Below are 21,052 nucleotides of genomic sequence, written 5' to 3' on the forward strand. Positions count from 1 at the left end.
TCAATGGTGCAGATACATGTACTATGAAATTACACTGACACACTTTAAAAAAAATATTTCAAACATATAAAAAAAACAAACTTTTATAAATAATCAAACTTGTAAAACATTCAAACTATGACTTATACAGTTTTTGTTCTGCATACCAACAGAAATGACCAGTGCAAGAGACTCACTGGATTTCTGGAGTGTTATCGCAGCCACAATTGCCTTTTGGAAGATCAAAACAAAGGAATACAGTAATAAGGAGAAAAAAAGCTGCTGCCATTGATGACCTGGTCACCTACAGCTTGCCATACCACGACGAGGCCTGTCCAAAGTGGGTTAAGTGCAAAATACAAAACCTCCGTACGGTGTACGTCAAGAAATTCCAAAAGCAGCAGGAGTCGTGGGCATCAAGAGCGGGGGCAGATGATGTTTATACCTGTACTTTGTGGTATTTTGACATTCACGAGCAGGAGCCGCAGAGAGCCTCCCAAACTCTCATCGTGGAGAGTGTCCCAGAGGAGCATGAAGAGGACAACCCTGAAATGGATTAACCATTCTCTTTGGATGTGGTAGGTACAGACATAGTGCATACACACCATTCCAAATATTTTTTGAAAGTTCAATAGTCCACAATTATCCAAATTAAATTAACTGATACTGGCCTCCTGCCATGGTATTGCCCCCACTCCACTAAAGTAGGCCTGGTATTGCTCACTAACCTGTTTAGCCCGCGCAGACCCTGTTGTCTTCAAAATTGGAGGTGGGGACACAGAGTGCATTTGTACTGTCTCCTGTGTATGGTCCGGGTCGTCTGGCATAGCTGAGTCTGATGTCCTCAGTTGGCTAGTTATTTTTTTTTTCTCAGGAAATTGTGGAGGACACAGCAGGCCAAGAAAGCTGAATTTATTTTGTCCGCATGCAGATTGATTGCCGTATGGAATATTCTGAACTAGTTGCTCAGAATGCCAAAGGCATTTTCAACTATCCTCCGTGTCCTGAATAGACTAGTTATATAAGCGCTTTTCTTTAGTCAGGCCCCTTTGCGCGTACGGCTTCAGCAAGTGTTCATGTAGAGCAGACGCCTTGTCAGCGACAAAAAACAAAGTTAAGCTCGTGCTGCGTTTCTGCTGTAGTTGGCAAATTCAGACTGTTGGAGTTAAGGCTCTCATAGAAGAGGGTTTATTTAAATGACCCTCCATCAGAAGCACAGCCATTTTTGCCTACATCAACAAAGATAAACTCATAGTTGGCGTTCACCACTGCCATGAGTGCTATACTGAAAAATCCCTTGTAATTATAATAAAAGGAATCCCTATGGGCATGTGGGGTTATACGGCTATGCTACCCATCGATTGCTCCCCCGCAGTTTGGAAAATTCCACCTATGATCAAATTTCTCAGCAAATAGTTTGCCACTTCTCCACCGTTGTTGGGAACTAGAATAAACAAAGATATAAACAAAAAAAATTAGAAAACATGATATTAATATTAATCTTTTCTCGCTCTCCTCAAACAGATACCTGACCTTGACCTCAGTTGTAGCCTTCAAACGCCACCAAGAAACGAAAGCGAGGCTAAATCAGTCAATTTGTAAAACAAGAAAAAAGCCGATGGCGCTGCAAAAAGGACACACGTGCAATCACAATTGAATTTAAATAAATAAAAACTGGTGTGTCACGCTGCTGTTAGGGTTGCCAACCGTATACAGAATAAAACAATTAGAAGTAACAGCGCTGTGAGACACCTGTAACCAATGGATAAAATATAACCAGCTATGTCAAAAAGATGATTTAACATGCTCATAAATTAAAATAAATACATCATTGTCCAATGAGACACATACACAATGAAAAATAAAATAAAAATATGTAACACTGTGATGAACAATCACAATTTATAGAAACACCATATCTAAATGTATCAATTAGCAACAATCTGCTAATATTTAGAGAGCAGTGATGTTAACTTCAAGTGGCTCATTAATCATTCACTTTACGTATGTGAGAGAGATTAAGTTCTTCCTATGCACAAGACTGCAAATCTATTATCTTGTTTTAAGACTCAAAAGTCCTGAGCAAAAAATTGATATCATAATGTTCCGTATCATGCAGGGATGCCGAACTCCAATGGCTTTACAGAATGAGCCTCTCACTCTTCCCGGCTCATGTGAGCCTGTATTGCGGGGATGTGAACAGACACCACAATGAACTGAAAGGTACCTCGCATATGGTGCAGATGATCGGTAGCGGATTCTGGACTCCGTCTACCTTAAGGCCGCGTATGGTCCAGACCCTGCCTCAGTCTGTGTGTGCGCGGCAAGCACTTCCCTTCAGTGTGGTGTCGGAGGTTGCTGCCACAGCCTGCACCGGCCGCTGATAGAGTGAGGAAATGGGACCGGGATGACAACTCCTGCTTGAAGCAAGGGTTGTTTGGCTTTTTGGATTTGTAATGTCTTGTCTTTGTCTGACAGAGGGCATGTGCAGAATGCAAGGGCATACCCGTGAGAGACCACTTCTCTTACCCAAGTGTCTGTGGTCTGACACCAGCACTGGGCGAATTGAAGAAGTCGGCCTCCCACCTTGGGATCCCCCAAGGGGAGACACGTCCTGTCAGGCTGAAGACTTGTCATCGGACTTGGACATCGGACATCTGGTACTCCAGGCCTGTTTCTTGTGCTTGGTAGTCTTATTGAGGGCTGACTGTCTAGGAAAGGGCTGACCCTTAGGCTTACTTTGGGGCCAAAAGGACTAGGTCCGGGTTCCTGAAGAAGTAGATTCTGAAGGCAGACACGCAGACTTAGGGTCTGATTCAGAGCCGGACGCTATTTGCGGTCGTTCGTTCAGAAAAAAGGGGTGGCTATTCAAATGAACCGTTCGCTCTTTGCGGTCTGTTCACGCCTCTATGTCTGAATAAGCGAACAAAACTTGCGGTCGTAATTTTGAAAAATACGCCCCCTGGCCGCTCGCATCATACGTCATGTCCGCTATTTATTAGATTAATCGAGGACATCGAACAGCGTATGAACTGCTCACTATTCTTGTGGTTGGTTTTTCCTACCACAATCACGCGAGCAGTTCTGACTATAAAACAACCAAGTGACGTGGTCAATGACGCTGCTGTATTAATTATGCACACCCTTAAAACGCCCGTTTTGACCTTTAAGCATGCCTGCGTTCTGAATTCCACTCCCCGTTTTCAAGCACCTTCCCCTGTTACCACCCACATACTCCTCCTCCTGTCACTCAAAATAGCAGGCATTCGCTATTTAGCGAACAAACGATTTTCGGCCGCACTGACTGGTTCGCGCATGCGTTTTACAATCCGTATGCATGCGCAGATGAGCGAACATCGCTCATAACGAACGAGCGGCCGCTTACGAGCGGCTCTGAATGAGGGCCTTAGTCACTGCCAACCAATCCACAATCTTGTCCAGATCAGGACCAAACAAGATCTTATAGTTGTAAGGTAGACACTCTAATCCTTTCTTAGAGTCCGCTCTCCAAGAGCGCAGCCATAAGGAATGCAGCAGCCGAAATCCTAGAGGGTAAAAGGGCGACATCCAAAGCACCTTCGCTGATATATGTAGCCGAATCACGGAGGTTATCCACCAGAGCCACTTGATCTGTGGTAGCATCTGAAGGAAAGGACTCCTCTAGGGAGTCTGCCCAGAACTCCATAGCCTTGGCCACCCAAGAGATAGCCGTAGCTGGTCTAGAAACTGCCCCTCAAAGAGAATACATTAACTTTAAACACACCTCTATCTACCTATCCGTGGTATCTTTTAGGGAAGAAATGGATGGCATAGGCAGAGTAGCACTTTTGATTAAGTGCATCACATGAGAGTCCACCGCTGGAGGTGATTCCCATTTAGTACAGTTTTCCTCAGGAAAGGGATAGGCATAAGCCAGGCATCTCTGAGGCTGAAATCGCTGATTTCCACGCCATCTCCATGTGCTCCACAAGCTGATCAGATAAAGGAAATACTGCAGAAGTAGTCCTTATTTCTTTGAACAGAGCATGTTTGGACCGGGGAGCTGGTGGTTCGTCCTCCTCTATGACTAGGGCCGAACGGACAGCACATATCAGAGCTGGAATATTGATCTTGAACTTAGACTACTCCTCTCGCTGAGAGGGCTCAGAGTCATCTTCCTCTACCATAGGCATAGGCCTTTTGGTCATTCTAAGGGTTTTATCCCCCTGAAGCATAGCGTGGAGGGTAACAGAGGTATCCGCCAGGGTCTGCACCGTAGTAGACACTGTATCTATCCATGGAGGGGGCACAGACTGAACCTGCATGTGTGAAATCTGTAATGGCAGGCCCTGTGAGGACAAAATCGCCTGCAGTGTGAACCCCATCTGGGGAAACACAGGGAGTGATGCCCACCGCCCCGCCATGGTTGTCAATGTCTGAGCAAATCACGCCCAAGGAGGCTCTTGCGCAGTGGTTGGGACTACAGAGGGGGCAGGAGGATTATAACACCTCATTCATAATCCCTCTGAGACCATGTCCCCCATACCTAGTCCTGCAGCACATGATTTGCATGACAGCAGGACTGGAGCGGAATCGTGCACATCATCCCCATTTTCAGACATAGCAATGAGGGAAGTGTACACGGTTTGTGACAGGGAGAAAATTGCCGCCAGAGATCTCAGAGGAGGCGTTCCCATGGGAGAAGTGCTTCCTCAGCTAAGCCAGAACGCAGTGGAAAGGCGCACTGTGCAGAGGGGAGGAGCTGGCTGTAAACAGGGATGGTTGCCTCCCCTGGCCAACAATTACCCCCTGGGATGCTGGAAGCACTGTTATTGCTGCTCAGTGCACCCCAGCACTTGTCCCAGGCTGGTCTAAGTGGCCTGGTTCCACTGCAGTCATCCCCCGGTCCGTCCCCAGAGACCCGGGGGTGGGGGGAACGGGGGACACTGCAATAAGCGGTGGTTTGCATTCTTACCTGCCTCCCCGTGAATCCGGCTGCAGTCTTAGGAGTCCTGCTGAGTCTGCTAGCACAGACCCCGGGCTCCAACCACGATCCCCGGATCAGTACTGGGGTCTCGGCGCCGGCGGGATGATGGAGAGGCCGCGTGGACGTCCCCTGGGCGCTAGTAGATTCCAACTTGAAAATCTTAAGGGGCTGTTAAACAGCCCCACTGCGCTACAGTGACCTAACTCCGGCCAGGCACCAAACAAAACTGAGGTGCCTGGCATCCTGGGAGTGAAAAATTAACTGCGTGGTGCCCGCATGTCCTTGCCATCACCTAAACCCCAAGGTCTACCTGTGGGCCCTCAGGACCCTGAAGAAACCCTGTTTTCTCTTTAGGCTGCAGTTATAGGGTAACCTCTGGTACCGCCCATACCCATTTATGTTATATGTAGCCTAATAGAAGCCTATGGCCTTCCTTTAGCAATATTCCCCGCAGGCACACACACAAGGACTCCTGGGTCATAAACCCAAAAGTCCTGTCATTGCAAAGGAGAGCTCTTTTCAAAAAGAGCTGTCCTGTGTGCCAGTATGCATGCATTCAGTGGCTGGATGTATCCCATCCAAAATGCGATGCTTGATACATCCCATCCGTTATGTTCATTAAACTTTATATACTGTACTACTACTACTACTACTACATGCACAAGACTCGGAATCAGCAGAGTATCGGTGAGCACATTCAGGGCCTGATTCAGACCCGGTCGATAGATGCTGACGCTCGCTCCCAGCGTATGCAAATTCAGCTAAGTGACGTCAAGGCAGGCGATCGCATGGCAAAGCATAAGCACACCCACTATGTCTTGGCGTGCGATCACTTTGTGTATGCAGACGCCCACCAGCCAGTCTTTAGACGCCCACTAGCGCACGTCATCTCCAGGAAGTGTATGCAACCATCGGTACATCGGGTTCAGAAGTGACCACAGCGCTTGACTGTACCCTACCGCAAGCACTGTGTATAATTCAACCAGGTGACATGTACTATGACGCTGCCTGTTAATTATGCATGCCTCAGAAACGGCGTTAAGATGCTCAGGCACGCCTGCGTTCGCACCTCCACTCCCCCGTTTCCAGTGGCTTGCCCGTTACCACCCCCAAGCGATGCATGCGCACTTTGCAAAACATCACTCGTTCCGAGTGATCGCTTGCTAGCGAACGGGTCTGAGTCAGGCCCTCAGTTCTAAGGGAAATGCTAAAGACGAAAGCAATAATTAGCATAGTTTAAGATGTTTGGGGCCTGATGCCGAGTTGAGCTGTTGCGGAGCAAATCTTGTATGTTTTCGTACTGCGCATGTTCCAGAACTGGGAATATCAAAGTACAATTGATACAGTATTTGGGCTAATCTACACTAGCAACTGAAGAGGAAGAAATTCATGTTACCAAATAGGCCTAAATTTAATGAAGGAGTGCTAATGCAACTGCATGCTACACAGCTAATCATTTCCAGGAATATTTTTTTGCACCGAACCTAGTAAAGGTGATGAGGACTAGTAGCAAACCAAAGTTTACAGGAGCATTGCAAGATATGTCCAACTCTGCATACAGGCAAATGCACACATTTTGGTATCTGTGCATGCCCTGTGGGTAAACATAAACCCAATTTTTGTTTAATCCTGGAATCAAGCCCATAGTCTGGAGTCACATGCAGAGGTGGTCGGACTGTGGGAAAAACAAGGACCTGACAACAGCACAGCTCTTATTATAGCCATTTAGTATTGATGACAAAGCAGCAATTTTTCCACTACAAATCACTGCTGTCTTGATTCTATTACAATGAATAATTACTTTAAACAGCAGTATAATCTCTTTTGTTAACTTCAATAGCTCAAAATCCATTGAAAACCACTAAAGTAGCAAAAGGAGATTACTTCCCAACATGTATCCAAAACACATTAAAAAAATAACATGGCAGAGAGCCACGTGAAATGGCCTGGGGGGAACCCTTGACAATGTAGAGTGGGCTGATTTATGTATGCTAATGTAGCATCTAGCTCCATCTGGGTAGGCATAAAGGAAAATGCTTACAAACTCCTCTACAGATGGTATTATGGGCCTGATTCAGAGATGGAGCATAATGCCATTTTCACGCAGATCGAACGATTGTTTGTCATTGCGCATGCATAGCAGTGCAGGTGCACAAAGACAGCTCTGCATCACGCAGGCCACGGAGACCCATCGCAGAGTGATTGACAGAAAGTGAGCATTTGGGGGTGTTGACGGAGAAGGAGGTAGTCGGCGAAACAAAGGCGTGCCTGTCCATTTAAATGCCGTTACATGGGCGTGCATAAATAAGTCACTGCGATTGCATACGCAGCTCTGCGTGTCAGAAGAGCTCCCTAGGTAAGATGGCCACCGATGTCACCAATATTTACATGGGTATGCGTCGTCGCACGCATGCACGAAGGCAGCAGTGGTCATCTTTATGCTCGAATGATATTTGCCAACATTAGCATATCTTCGCTGCTGTGTTGCGGATGAAAACGCAGCTGCGATCGTATTAGTGTCCATCTCTGAATCAGGCCCTCTGTCCCTTTCAGGCTAAATATAACATGCACAGAAATTTCACATTTTTGTGTGAAATGTGGCACGGACATTGGAACATTTATGCACATATGGTTGGAAAAAAAAAAATGGATCTCTTATTAACTCTGTAGTAGTTTAAACATGCTTTATATATGAAGCAGTGGCTTACTTCCAGGCGAAAATTTAAAATGCCAGAAGTCAGTGTTAAGCACGCCGGGTACAGTTTTATATTTTCAGCTGAACCCGCGGCTTACACAAGTAGCTGCTTTGAAAATAAAGCTCTAAGTATCCCAGATGCTACTCGTCACCAACACCAACTGATTAGATATGTTATAAGCAACATGTCACAAATAATAATAAAAAAAATTAATAAAAAAAAATAATAAATTCCAACCATTAGAGATTATAGGCAAGGCGTGGCACATGTATGCCATGGAATAAAAATTTTTAGCCAAAAAGTGGGAGCCATGGACCTCACACTTTCATGTCCCTCCAGCATTTATCTGACACTTACTCATAGACTTAGGCCCTGATTCAGAGCTGCTTGCAAGCAGCCCGATGTTGAGGCACTGCGCATGCGCCGCACCGGCGTACAAGAGCCCCGCCGAGCGACTGAAGTTTAGTCGCCACGGGGCTCGCAACAAGACGGGGCGGCTGTCGATGGTGAGTCACAGCTCGCCCCGTTTTGTGGGCGGGTAGGGGGGTGGCTGGACAAACGCAGGCATTTGTTGGGAGGGCTTACAGACATCACTACTGATGTCAGTACTGGACTTCCTGCTCTATTAGAGCAGGAAGTCCACTCGGCCTTGTGGCAGCCTAGACCCTACCATATGGTCGCGATTATTGCAATGTTCTCCTGGCCGCTCACACAAGCTGTGGGTGGTCTCCCACAGCTTTGCGAGCGTCTGGAGATTTAAAAAAAAAAAAAAAACAATCCCAGCGTGCGGACAGCCACAGCGAGCGGCTCTGAATCAGGGCCTTAATGTATGACAGCTTTAATATGCTTATAAAGAAGACTTCTTGATGGTCAAATAGATACCTAGGAGTCCAGCTGGGCCACCGAGGCAGTGTGCGAGACTGATTGCCTATATCTCATGATGCATAACAAAACTAAATAGGAGGTGTAGACTACATACTATGTCAATCACAAACTACTCATTACACTCCAGAGTATATTGCAAGTCTACAGTTGTATTTCTCCTGTCGACTACTGTAACTGTCCTGGAATAAAATAGAGCTTGTTCACGTTACTGGTGGAGATCTTACAGTAAAAGATCTTACTGTGAGCAGTGGTTCGGCTCTGGTCTTCGGATACTTCTGACGAACAAGGGTTTGGAAAATGGTATGTCAAAATGTATTTAGTAGTTTGTTCTAGGTGGTTTGAACAGCCAGCATAACATTTGTTGAAGAAAAAAATATATATACATTTTATAGATTCTCACTAATGTGCCATCAGACAATTAGTTCTAAATATTTTAAAATTATTACAAAAAAAAAAAAAAATCCCACACCAGTCTGGTAGTACAAATTAAGCACATTGGTAGCGTAACAAGCAGTGCAACACAGCATGTATCCCTCTAGGGCAAATCAGCAATTTGCATCAGGTGAGAAACCGGGGAAATAGATTAACCAGCAGTTTTGTTATCATTGACTGTTTTGGCAGAAGATCCTTCATCTTTTGGTAGGCCTCGATGTGATACAGGATTTGCACCTATTTACAAAAGACAGCAATAAAAAAAAAAAAAAAAAAGTGTTTAAGTGCAAGAACATTTTGAACTGTGAGATCTCTGGTTATTTTTTTTATAGAAGATTGTTTTTACCATTCATTGCAAAGTTAAGCTAACAGATAGGAAAGCTCAGCCTGTTATATAAATGAGACCACTAATAAATAGCATTATCAACCTAAACTCTCTTGCTGAGCTATTAATCTCCAAAATGAAGAATCTGTCCTGAAGAATAGCTGTAGCAAGTCAAAAATACAAGTACATCACACACATTGGGTGGGAAGCGTAGGTGATCTCATATGACCCCCACCCAAAATAAAGTAAAACTGCATTTAGTACACAACAAACCCCAGTGGGTGGGGAGAAGGCCTAGGAAGATACAGTACATCCTAGCCACCCCTCCTGTCTACACCATAAGCTTCAAAACCATGCTGTACAATGCAACCATCTTGGGATGGAAAAACAGTGTGGGGATGGTTCCCAAGTACAGGAAGACGCTGCAGAATATTTTATAACCTGTAGTTACCATGGCTGCACTGCCCAAAACCGCTGTTCCTCTGCTTAAACTATGCTTCACATTTGCTAGTGTCCTGTATTTCCCTCCTCTTATTGCATTATGTAGCATGTAGTTTTAGCAAACGATGAACTCACTGTAGGCAAAAGCATTGAAATCTATTTGAAGGCAAAAGGTATTCTCATTGAAAACCATGAGCAGATTTAAGAAATAATACCATATAAATATATAACATACATATGTATACAAATATATTATCAGATGTTTAACTGACAAGGAGAAAGACATTTTTCTAAAGCACGGTATCAAGGAGAGTGCACTTACCTGGCTTTGGCTGATTCTCCAGCAGAGCTTCTGGCTGCTCACACCACAGCTTGTAGTTTGGGTTATTTAGGAAACGTTTAGTGAGGCCACAACTCAGACATCTCACAATAGTTTGCCGCTGCCCCCGACGTTCTGCGTGAAAAGAGAGGATTTATATTTCTACTTAATATAAACAAGTGCTGAGTTAAAATCAACACAATGTTACTGGAGCCTAGGTAAAGTTTTCTTTTAATTATGTTGATCAGTGTTAATAAATATTTTGGGGACCCTTGATTCTTTACCGGTTAAAAATAAATAAATCATAGTTCATTCAGTGTATTTTAACTTACTTTTTTGTCTGACAGTACATGTGATTCCAGAAAGAAGGAGGGAGCTGCATCTCTTACAGATAGTTCTTTTGATAGATGGATCCCTAGAAAAAGATAATAGATATTCCAACATGTCATCTGACAGCTAAATATTCAAATGGTGATGTCAGTCTGATTCATCGAGTGACTGTAGAGTTGTATTCACAATCAGAGGCATTTTGATAAAAGGGTTTACAAACCGCAATGTGGTTTTGTGATGTAAGGAGTCCACGTTTGTGGGTAAGTGCATGTATCTAGATGCAGTGTTGTCACTGGAGTTAGCGACACCCACTGCGCCCGATACATCCCGAAAAGGGGGCGTGATCTCGCAGGTAAGGGGTCTGGCCTGCTCCCTTGCCCACTGTTTAACCACTGTGGAGGCTGGCCTAGTAAGCCCAGAAAAGCCAGGCTGCCCCCAGAGATTCTCCCGCACTCCCAGCAACTCCTCAGTGATCGACAGCTGGGAGCTGCACAATAACGTCACAGTGCAGCGTCCAGCTCCAGGTCATGAGGAGGAGCTGACATTTTGGAGTCACCACCTCAGAGTGGTGCACATGGTACGGTCCACCCCCCCCCGTGACAACACTAACTAGGAGCCAAGATTACAGTAAACGTGGGGGGGGGGGTTTGGTGAGGAAGCTTGGACTGCACACCCCAATTTTATACATACTAAAAGGTGAAAGGTGCTACCATTCCGAGACTTGGGGGTAAATTTACTAAAGTGAGAGTTTTTACAAGTGAGTTTTAAGAGTGATGTTGCCCATAGCAACTCACTTCTAAAAACTCTCAATTTAGTAAAATTTACCAATTGTAGTGGTGGATGGGCAAGCATTTTTGGCAAACATGTACTGAGAACCTCACTTATACTGTATGTTAATTGTAGAGTTTATCAAAATAATTTGACTTTCTACTTCAGGGTCCATAGGGGGTCCACAGGGTTGACCTTGGGGTATAGCTGGATCTGGATCCATGGGCACCACGCAGTTAAAGCTTTAGCTGCTCCCAGGATGCACTTGGGTCCGTCCTCCTCTATACCCCGCCCCCGGCCACAGCACCTCAGTTTGCGTTGGTGCCCGGCCGGAGTCGGGTCACCTGCGCAGGGGGGCTGCAGGAGCAGCCCCCAAAAGCTTTCTATTTTTATTTAAAAAAAAAAAAAAAAAAGAGCCTGTTAGATTTCTATTTTACAACAAAGGCTCTAGTGTGGCAGCGACGGGCTGTCTATGCAGACGCCCACGCTGCCGCTCTCCTTCCCCGCTGGCGCCGCAACGCCAGTACTGCACTGGGGATCGCGGCGGGAGGCCAGAGTCCGTACTAGCCGGACTCTGGGTCCCTCCCTGGACTGCTGCCGGAGTCGCCGGGGACAAGGTAAGCCGCGAGTCGCCGATTAGCGGCGGCTCGCGGGTTTTGCCTGCAGATGCAGTCCTTTGCCCCCGGTCCTAGGGGACAGACCGGGGGCCGCTAGCGGTGGCGGCGGGCTCCCCCTCTGAGGAGGAATAACCCGTGGGACCACTAGACCACCAGGGATATATGGCAAGCGGGATGCCGTCAAGCCCTGGGGTTAATATGCTAGCCAGGGGAGGAAGCCTTCCCTGTCAGCGGCTCCTCCCCTCAGCTCAGCGCGCCTTTCAGCACGGAGTCTGGCGTCGCTGAGCTGCAGCTACTCGGCCACTCCTCCTCTGAGGTCTCCAGCGGCCATTTTCTCACAGTGGCAGCGCAGATCTTCAGGGAGCACGCGGACCGGTCCCCCTGTGTACCTCTCCCCTGATTAAGGACAGCGTACACAGCACTATAGCCCTCCCAGACACTGAATCTGGGCAGGTTGATTGTAGTGGAAAGGTGCAGTGAGTATATCTTCCTGCATGGTATGTGACTTTTGCTAGTGCTGCCTGTCTGTGCTTATTTTCTACTTACTGTCAGCTTATACCTATCCCTTTACTTCTCCTACAAGCCCTACAGGTGTGTGGGGGAGGGGCGTTTCTACTGACCTCACTTATATAGATCACGTATTTGTGAGGTCCGTCACATACAGTTGTGTGCTACTCAGTGCCATATTGTGGGCTGTTGTTCAGCACACCGGTGAGTGCGTTTTACTTCTACCCTGGTGCCAGATATATAATATATTCTGTCATGTCAGACGAGGAGGTTGAGCGCTCAGTGGCTCCGGTGTTGGCCTCCTGCGGACGCTGTTCTGCAGGAGTAGATAGGGAGGATTTGTCACAGGATGGCCTGTGTAGTCAATGCCAGGTGGCTCCTGGCCCATCCAGACCTTCTCTGGCGCAGGAACCACCGTGGGCGATGTTTTCTCAAGTGCTGGTGTCTATTGCGGACCGTCTGTCGGTCCCGACTGCTCTCCCTACTAGGTCGTTGTCCCAGCCGACCATCCCCCATTCCCCGGGTGTCCCGCAGTTATTGCGGAGTCCTCCTGGGTCTCAGTCGGTGGGTCCCTATGCGGGGTTGCCTATGTATATGCAGGCTTCCCCTGTGCCGCAGCAGCCTGTGGTACCTTTTCAGGCCCCTATGGTGACTCCTCCACCCTGGGTGGATGTGCTCTCCAACTCCGTGCAACATTTGGCGGCCGCTTCCTCGGCTTTTCAGTCAATGTTGCAGACTGACATGCCTTCTAGGATTTCAAAACGCCCACTCATGACACGGGCTGCTCAGGTATCGGACTCAGAGGGTTCCTCAGATGATGGGGAGGTCCCTGATGACACTGACTCGGACGCCTCGGTCCAGGAAATGGATACCAAGTCGTCCATTAATGTGCGAGCACTAGTTAGGGCGGTGCGAGCTATTCTTCTTATAGAGGATGAGGCACCGGTTCCTAAGTCGAAGTTTCCTAGTTTAAAAAAAACTAAGGTGGCTTCTGCGGTGTTTCCCCTGTCGGATCAGTTGACGGATCATATGGCAGTAGCTTGGCAGGCGCCCAGTAAGAGATTCCTTCCTCAGAAGCGGTTGGCTTCTAATTACCCCTTCCCTGAGGCACATTGTAAAAAATGGGAAACTCCACCGGCGGTGGATTCCCATGTCACCCGTTTAACTCGGGGCGCCACCTTACCATTACAGTCGATATCCTCGCTGAAGGATCCCACGGACAGGAAAGTTGAGACTTGCTTAAAGTCTATTTACTCCCTCTCCGGGGCGGTGGCCCGACCGTCCATGGCCATCTCCTGGGTGGCCAAGGCCATTGAGGGGTGGGCCAATGCATTGGAAGATACCTTCCCGGACGACGCTCCGGATGTCCAGCGGGCGTTGTTGGGACAAATGAGGGACGCTGCTTCTTACATTGGAGAAGCTTCTTTAGATGCTAGTCTGCTGACCTCGCGGGTATCGGCTGCAGCGGTGTCTGCCCGCCGATCCTTATGGTTGCGGTCCTGGAGAGCGGACTCTGATTCAAAGAAAGGTCTGGAGGCCTTACCTTTCAATGGGGAATTACTATTTGGTCCGGACTTGGACAAAATAGTGGACACCCTGGCTAAATCCAAGTCGGCCTTCCTCCCTTCGGCGGCACTGCCTGCTAAGGTTCGGAGTTCGGCTTTTCGTTCCTTTCGGGTTCAGGGTAAGGCGAAAGGTCAGTCCTTCCCGAGACAGTCTGCGAGTAAGACGGCCTCTAAACCCAAGAAGCAAGCCTGGAGTGCTCGGCGCCCTTCTTCCAAGCAGGAAGATAAACCTGCGGCCTGATGGGACGGGCCTCCCTCTGGGGGACCTCAGAGTGGGAGGCCGACTTCTTCTATTTGCCCAGTGCTGGCACAATACCACCACGGATGCCTGGGTTCGAGAAGTGGTCTCCCAGGGGTACGCCCTGTCTTTTCGGCACAGACCACCCCACCAGTTTTTCTGCACAAGTCCTTCTCAGGACAAGACCAAGGCGTTACAGGTTCAGGAGGCTATAGAGTCCTTGCTGAAAGCAGGGGTCATTGTTCCCGTTCCTCTATCACAACGAGGGACGGGGTATTATTCGTCTCTGTTTCTGGTGCAGAAACCCAATGGTTCTCATCGCCCTATCCTCAACTTGAAGTCTCTGAACAAATTCCTCAGAGTTCCCAGGTTCAGGATGGAAACGTTACGTTCCATCATTCTGGCGATGGAACCGGGGGATTACATGGTGTCCCTGGACATCCAGGACGCCTACCTCCATGTTCCGATAGCATCTTCACACCAGCGGTATCTGAGGTTCGCTATCCTTCAACACCACTATCAGTTCCGGGCGCTACCCTTTGGTCTCTCCACGGCACCGAGGGTGTTTACGAAGATTATGGCGGTCATGGCCGCACATCTTCGGAACCAGAATGTACGGCTGCTGCCGTACCTGGACGACCTCCTGTTGCTGGCGAGCTCCCCGGAGGTACTGCTTCAACATCTCCACCTGACGATCGCTTGCCTGCAAGCACACGGGTGGTTGATAAATTGGAAAAAGTCCTCCCTGATTCCATCACAGCGGATGGTTCATTTGGGAGCCCTGCTGGATTCGCGTCAGCAAAGGATCTTCCTGACTCCGGAGAAGGTCGCCTCCCTACAGCTGCGGATACGCAGTTGCCTGAGCCGTTGCCGCCTGTCGGTCCATTCGGCTATGAGAGTTCTGGGGTCCATGGTGTCGACATTCGACATGGTGGAATTTGCCCAGTTCCATTCCCGGCCCCTGCAGGGGCTGATTCTATCAGAATGGAACGGGTTACCTCACCGGATCCGCTCTCAGGTGCTGGTGTTGTCTCCGGACGTTCGGCTATCTTTGGCTTGGTGGCTTCAGACAGCTCATCTGGTCGAGGGGCGCCCATTTTGGATCCCGGACTGGGTCCTGCTCACGACGGATGCCAGTCTCCGGGGTTGGGGGGCAGTGACCGGCTCTTTGTCGCTTCAGGGTCGTTGGTCAGCGGAAGAAGCACTTCTCCCCATCAACATCCTGGAACTGCGGGCAGTATTCAGGGCCCTGCAGTCGTCCGGCCCCGCTCTTCACGGAAGGGCGGTACAGGTGCAGTCCGACAACGCCACCACGGTGGCGTATATCAATCACCAAGGCGGAACTCGCAGTCAGGCAGCGATGTCGGAGGTGTCTCGTATCCTGACTTGGGCGGAGGGTCACATTCCAGCGATCTCGGCGGTCTTCATCCCCGGAGTCCTCAATTGGGAGGCGGACTTCCTCAGCAGTCACGACGTGCATCCCGGGGAATGGTCGCTTCACCCAGAGGTGTTTCAGCTACTCGTGGACAGGTGGGGACTGCCGGAGCTGGACTTGATGGCCTCCCGTCACAATCACAAGTTGCCCGTTTATGGGTCAAGGACAAGAGACGCAGGTGCAAGTCTGGTGGACGCGCTGTCGGTGAAATGGACGTTTCACCTGGCGTATCTGTTTCCTCCGATATCCCTGCTTCCTCGGGTTCTGCGGAAATTCAAGCAGGACGGCGGCATGCTCGTGCTGGTAGCTCCGGCGTGGCCCAGACGTCCTTGGTACTCCGATCTCAGGAGCCTCTCCATCGACGCTCCGTACCTTCTTCCTCAGCGTCGGGACCTGTTGTCTCAGGGGCCCTGCCTTTACCCGGATCTGGGTCGGCTGTCTTTGACGGCGTGGCTCTTGAGACAGCCGTCTTGAGGTCTCGGGGCTTCTCCAGTTCGGTTATTGGTACCATGCTCAGGGCACGCAAGCCTGCTTCAGCACGGATTTATCACGGAGTGTGGCACACTTACTTTCAGTGGTGTGAGTCCAGACATTATGATCCTCAGGTGTTCCGAGTTTCTAGGATCTTGGAATTTCTTCAGTCAGGATTGGATCTCGGCTTACGCCTTGCATCTCTGAAGGTTCATGTGTCCGCCTTGTCCGTGTGGTTTCAACGGCGGATTGCAATACTACCAGACGTTCACACCTTTTTCCAAGGTGTTCTCAGGATCCAGCCTCCCTTTGTGCCTCCTGTGGCTCCTTGGGACTTGGCGGTGGTGCTACGGGTCCTGCAGGGTCCTCCGTTTGAGCCTCTTGAGGCGGTGGAGCTCAAGTGGCTGACATTTAAGACGGTTTTTCTCCTGGCAATTGCTTCGGCCAGGAGGGTGTCTGAATTGGGGGCGCTTTCCTGTCGCCCTCCTTTCCTGATTTTTCACCAGGACAGAGCGGTGCTCCGCACTCGTCCTGAGTTTTTGCCCAAAGTGGTCTCGAAGTTCCATATTAATCAGGAACTTGTTGTGCCAGCTTTTCAGTCCCCTGATCTTTCAGCTGGTGAGACTTCCTTAGATGTGGTCCGGGCGCTTAGAATTTATGTAGACCGGACGGCTTCGGTTAGGAAGTCTGAATCCTTGTTTATCCTCTTTGGTTTTCACAAGAGGGGTTGGCCTGCCAACAAACAAACGTTAGCCCGTTGGCTTCGTTCCGTTATTTGTGAGGCTTATGCACAGGAGGGCTTACCTGTGCCAGCCTCTGTTAAGGCTCATTCCACTCGTTCTGTGGGTCCCTCTTGGGCTGCTAGACGTGGCGCTGTTCAGCTGTGTAAGGCGGCCACTTGGTCTTCAATTAAAACGTTTTTGAGGTTCTATGCGTTTGACACCTTTGCCTCTCAGGATGCATCCTTTGGGCGCCGGGTACTCCTTTCAGCACAGGAGCGTCCCCGCCCTTAGTTGTACTGCTTTGGGACATCCCCAAGGTCAACCCTGTGGACCCCCTATGGACCCTGAAGTAGAAAACAAGAGATATGGTAAGAACTTACCTTTGTTATCTCTGTTTCTACGAAGTCCATAGGGTCCACAGGGCGCCCGCCCTGACGCACCTGGCTTCAAATGGGCTGTGTGGCTGGTCACCGGTTTTCCGTCTCCCATTTCTGTGAGTATGGTTTCTTGTGTGTTCCAGTCTTCCTTCTCTCTGTTTAGTCTCCTCCTCCGGCCTTGGCTGCTTACCAACTGAGGTGCTGTGGCCGGGGGCGGGGTATAGAGGAGGACGGACCCAAGTGCATCCTGGGAGCAGCTAAAGCTTTAACTGCGTGGTGCCCATGGATCCAGATCCAGCTATACCCCAAGGTCAACCCTGTGGACCCTATGGACTTCGTAGAAACAGAGATAACAAAGGTAAGTTCTTACCATATCTCTTGTTATCATTATTCTTAGTGCTTGAGTGTGCACCTGCATTTTATTTTTTCTCTATGGTGTATGTGGTGTGCAACAGGTGAAGGAGAGAGTTGAGCTGATCTAAAGCACTCCATTTTAAGTGTGGATTAGGCACGTTTAGGCGGGAGATAGTTGAAATACCGACAGCCGTGATGCAGGCAGTCACAATGCAGGCGCTGGAATCCAGACCAGTTAGAATCCCAGCGCTGGCATCCCGACAAAAAAGTAGTGGGGTTAGGGTTAGCAACTAGGGGTGAGGGTGCAGGGAGGGAGGGTTAGGATACTTACCATCAGGTGTCGGTATCCTAAACGTGTTGGGATTCTGACCGCTGAGATCAAAGCGCCGGCATCACGTATCCAACCCGTTTAGGCTGATGGAAGGGCACATTTACATGGACAAACTCTTGAGAAAAAGTGTGTGCACACCATTATCCTAAAAAAAAGGATAACGGTACCAACTTGGAGGCCCCAGAGATCAGATCTCGAGCCTATACATAGACCTGGATTTGCAAAAATCTCACAAAAAAACTTTTTACATGTTGTCATTTGAGTATTGTGCGTAAAATTTTGAGGACAAATATGAATTTATTCCATTTTGGAATAAGGCTGTAACATAACAAAATGTGGAAATAGTGAAGTGCTGTGAATACTTTCCGGATGCACTGTATGCAATTACCAATATCAGACCAGAAAATGAGGATTGTAATTCCATATGAACAATGCATTTTCATCCCTATATTCCTACATATCATCATCTGCTTCTCCAGAGAGCATTATTCATTAAAATATTGGGATTTTTCAGATCTCAATGTAAATCATACTTATTCATATTAAGGGCCGTATTCAATTAAACACGAAAAGCCGAGATCCGCAGAAAACTATTGCAGATTTTGGATTTTCGCGTGGAGGAAACTTATCTCCGTATACAATTCCAGCTGGGTTTCGCGTACGTGGAAAGTCAATGCAATGTGATAGGCGAAAAAGATTCTCCTCTGAATAGGTGGAGAAAAGAAACGCAACATTTATATTTTGGGGTGCAAAAGGTGGGGAAACCACTCAGAACCCTTGGGACATCCCCCCAAAGGACAACTGTGCCAAAAATTCCTGGAAAAAAAACTTAACACCCCAAAAAAGTACTTTCATTTTGGGGTAAACAAAAGCACAAAGTGGGGGGACAACTTCAAAAACTAGCGAAGTAAGGTTCTGGGGGTGCTCTAAGAAGAGGCCAAGTGTTTTTGGGGTTGCAGGTGCTTGTATGACGGAGGAATTTCACTTTTAGTAATACTGCACTTTAGAGACATTAAAATATACTAGCACCCATTTTCAGGTACCCCAAATTTGCCAGAACTACTTATTTTCTCACAAAAAATACTGCTTTATGCCATTCTTCACCACTTGTGCGAAGACACTAAAAAGAAGCTATTGACACAACTTAAGTACCAAAAATAGCTTGATTAGGGCTATTCGGGCACTACTACATTGATCCCCAATGTTATTGCATCTTTTTGGGGGGGGTACAGGCTGATTTTCCAATTTCTGACAGCACTCTCTACCTGTTCCGACTTAGCGGCTTGCCGTTTTTGTGTAGTTTGGAATTGAATAGGGCGAATAGCAGGGTCGCGCTCAAAGTTTCCGCATCCAAAAGACACGATGTAGGTGGAAAGTCGGGCAGGTGAAACTTTATCGTGGACGCAAAACTAATTGAATACGGGCCTAAATAGTTAGAATTTTTTGGGCTAACATAGAAAACCTCTGACAGCCCCTGCATCTGGAGGCTATTATACAAAACTTGTGGTGAGTGTGCAGCAGGACATCACATCTGTCAGCTAACATCCAGTTAAGCAGTACCAAAATAGCAATGCAGTGGGGTGTCAACGGATGTGGGCAGCAACATGTAGCTGACAGCTCACAGCACTGATTGGTTTATAGTGTCAGACAGGAGACTTTAACAACCATGAATGAATGAGGGTGGCAGGATCCAGTGGCTGCTCCAGAGGAGGGGCTGGACCGCAGTCAAAAATTTAAATAGGGGAGCCACACAAACTGCCAGCGAGTCCTAGCCGGTGATTTGGCAGCGTTTGGAAGGGCAGTTGGTGTGGCTCCCCTATTTATATTTTGGATGCACTGCAGCCCCACCTCTGGAGTCACCACTGGCTGGATCTATCAGACAGACATAAATACAGTAACAGCTCCCAGTGGCTCTTCGCAGCCATGAACAAGTGGAAAGCAGGTGCCTAGCGCTATAAAAATTGTATGTTTACAAAGACCCCCTCCCACAAGAGGTCACCTAGGAAACATGATATATAATTATATAGTTTTTATGTTTGTTTTTTGGTTGGTACCATAGTACCCAAGGAAATATTATTAATTTAAACATATAGAACACTTACTGTCTCAACACTAATCGCTTGCTAATCGTTCTTTCTGTGTGACAATAAAATCGAGCAAGTTCCACATTCTCAGGGTTTTGAGCCAAAACACAATGTGCAGCCTTGGAACAGGAAAAAGGAAAGTTAGGGATTACATTTAATAGAACATTCGCACCCTTGATTTTCTCAGTAGAAATAGATATACAAACCAAACCTGGGACATAGTTATTTTCCATCTCTGCCCATGGGGAGACAGCCAGTCAGATTACTTCTGCTACATTTATTACCTGATAATAGGAGAACTGCATGCACACACTGACAGCTGTGATCATCTTCTGACTGCATTTACCTACATGTCTGATATTGATTGACTTAGATTATAGGGCATAGTTGTTTGTTTTTTAGACCACACACTGAAATATCACACTATGTAGTCTGCACAATACTACTAGAGATGATGAAGATTTAGGAATAATAAGAATACTTATTCAACAGGTTTTTAGTTTTTTTTTTTTTTTCAATTAAAAAAAAAAAATCTAGATCCCAATTTTGTTATGCTACCACATTTTCACCTGTTCAAACAGGAAATCAATGAGGAATATCAGCTGAAGAGCTAGGAAAACAGATTTACCCAAAATATCAGGATTTTATAGGAACATATTTTAAATGCATACTATCCATACAAATAGGCTATCATGATTTGTTACGACAAAATATTTACTCATGTCCTAACTTACTTTGGGAGCGATGTTTAGTTAGACTAATGATTTCTCCTCACACCCTCCTGAGGGCGCTGGGAGAAATACAATTAAAGTGCCGGCCACGAGACTGATTTCCGACCAGTTGCAAGAACTGTCTTTCTCCGACTGAACTACTTCCCATCGGAGTAAACATCACGCTGAATTGAATCGCCCCCTTTAAATGTCTGGTAGATCATTTAGACCAGTTTGAGTCCAGAACCTTATTTAGCTGCAATATTGTCATGTGTTGATATAAGTGGTCTCCAAATCAACAGTGTGCCGATTAGTAATATTATATTGAGTGAATGAAAAGGACTCGCTGTACCAAGAACTATACATTGAATAAATGTATTAATAGACATAACTGTGGAGTGTCCTACTACATTCAGATTAGGTAAAAAAAAAAATGCTTTAAAAATAAGCATTTAAATGTAGGAATGACAACATGCTTTAACATTTTTTTTTTTTTTTTA

At 47.3% G+C, this 21,052-nt stretch overlaps 1 protein-coding gene across 6 annotated transcripts in view; it reads right to left on the reverse strand.

The window, feature by feature from the left end:
• Positions 1 to 67: 67 nt before the first annotated feature.
• Positions 68 to 21,052, reverse strand: part of RPP21 (ribonuclease P subunit p21) — a 26,725-nt gene continuing 5,740 nt past the window's right edge. For all 6 annotated transcript variants that reach the window (XM_088481125.1, XM_088481123.1, XM_088481124.1 and 3 more), the window contains exons 3-6: positions 19,861 to 19,961; positions 10,376 to 10,458; positions 10,047 to 10,178; positions 68 to 9,195 (exon numbers count right to left, since the gene is read on the reverse strand). In XM_088481125.1, the coding sequence (XP_088337251.1) occupies positions 9,110 to 9,195; positions 10,047 to 10,178; positions 10,376 to 10,458; positions 19,861 to 19,961 (402 nt within the window). In that variant the 3' untranslated portion in view covers positions 68 to 9,109. The remainder of the gene's footprint in view (positions 9,196 to 10,046; positions 10,179 to 10,375; positions 10,459 to 19,860; positions 19,962 to 21,052) is intronic.

This window comes from Taudactylus pleione, unplaced genomic scaffold (assembly GCF_031769625.1).
Source record: "Taudactylus pleione unplaced genomic scaffold, aTauple2 ptg000265l, whole genome shotgun sequence".
In the NCBI taxonomy this organism is placed as follows: Eukaryota; Metazoa; Chordata; class Amphibia; order Anura; family Myobatrachidae; genus Taudactylus; species Taudactylus pleione.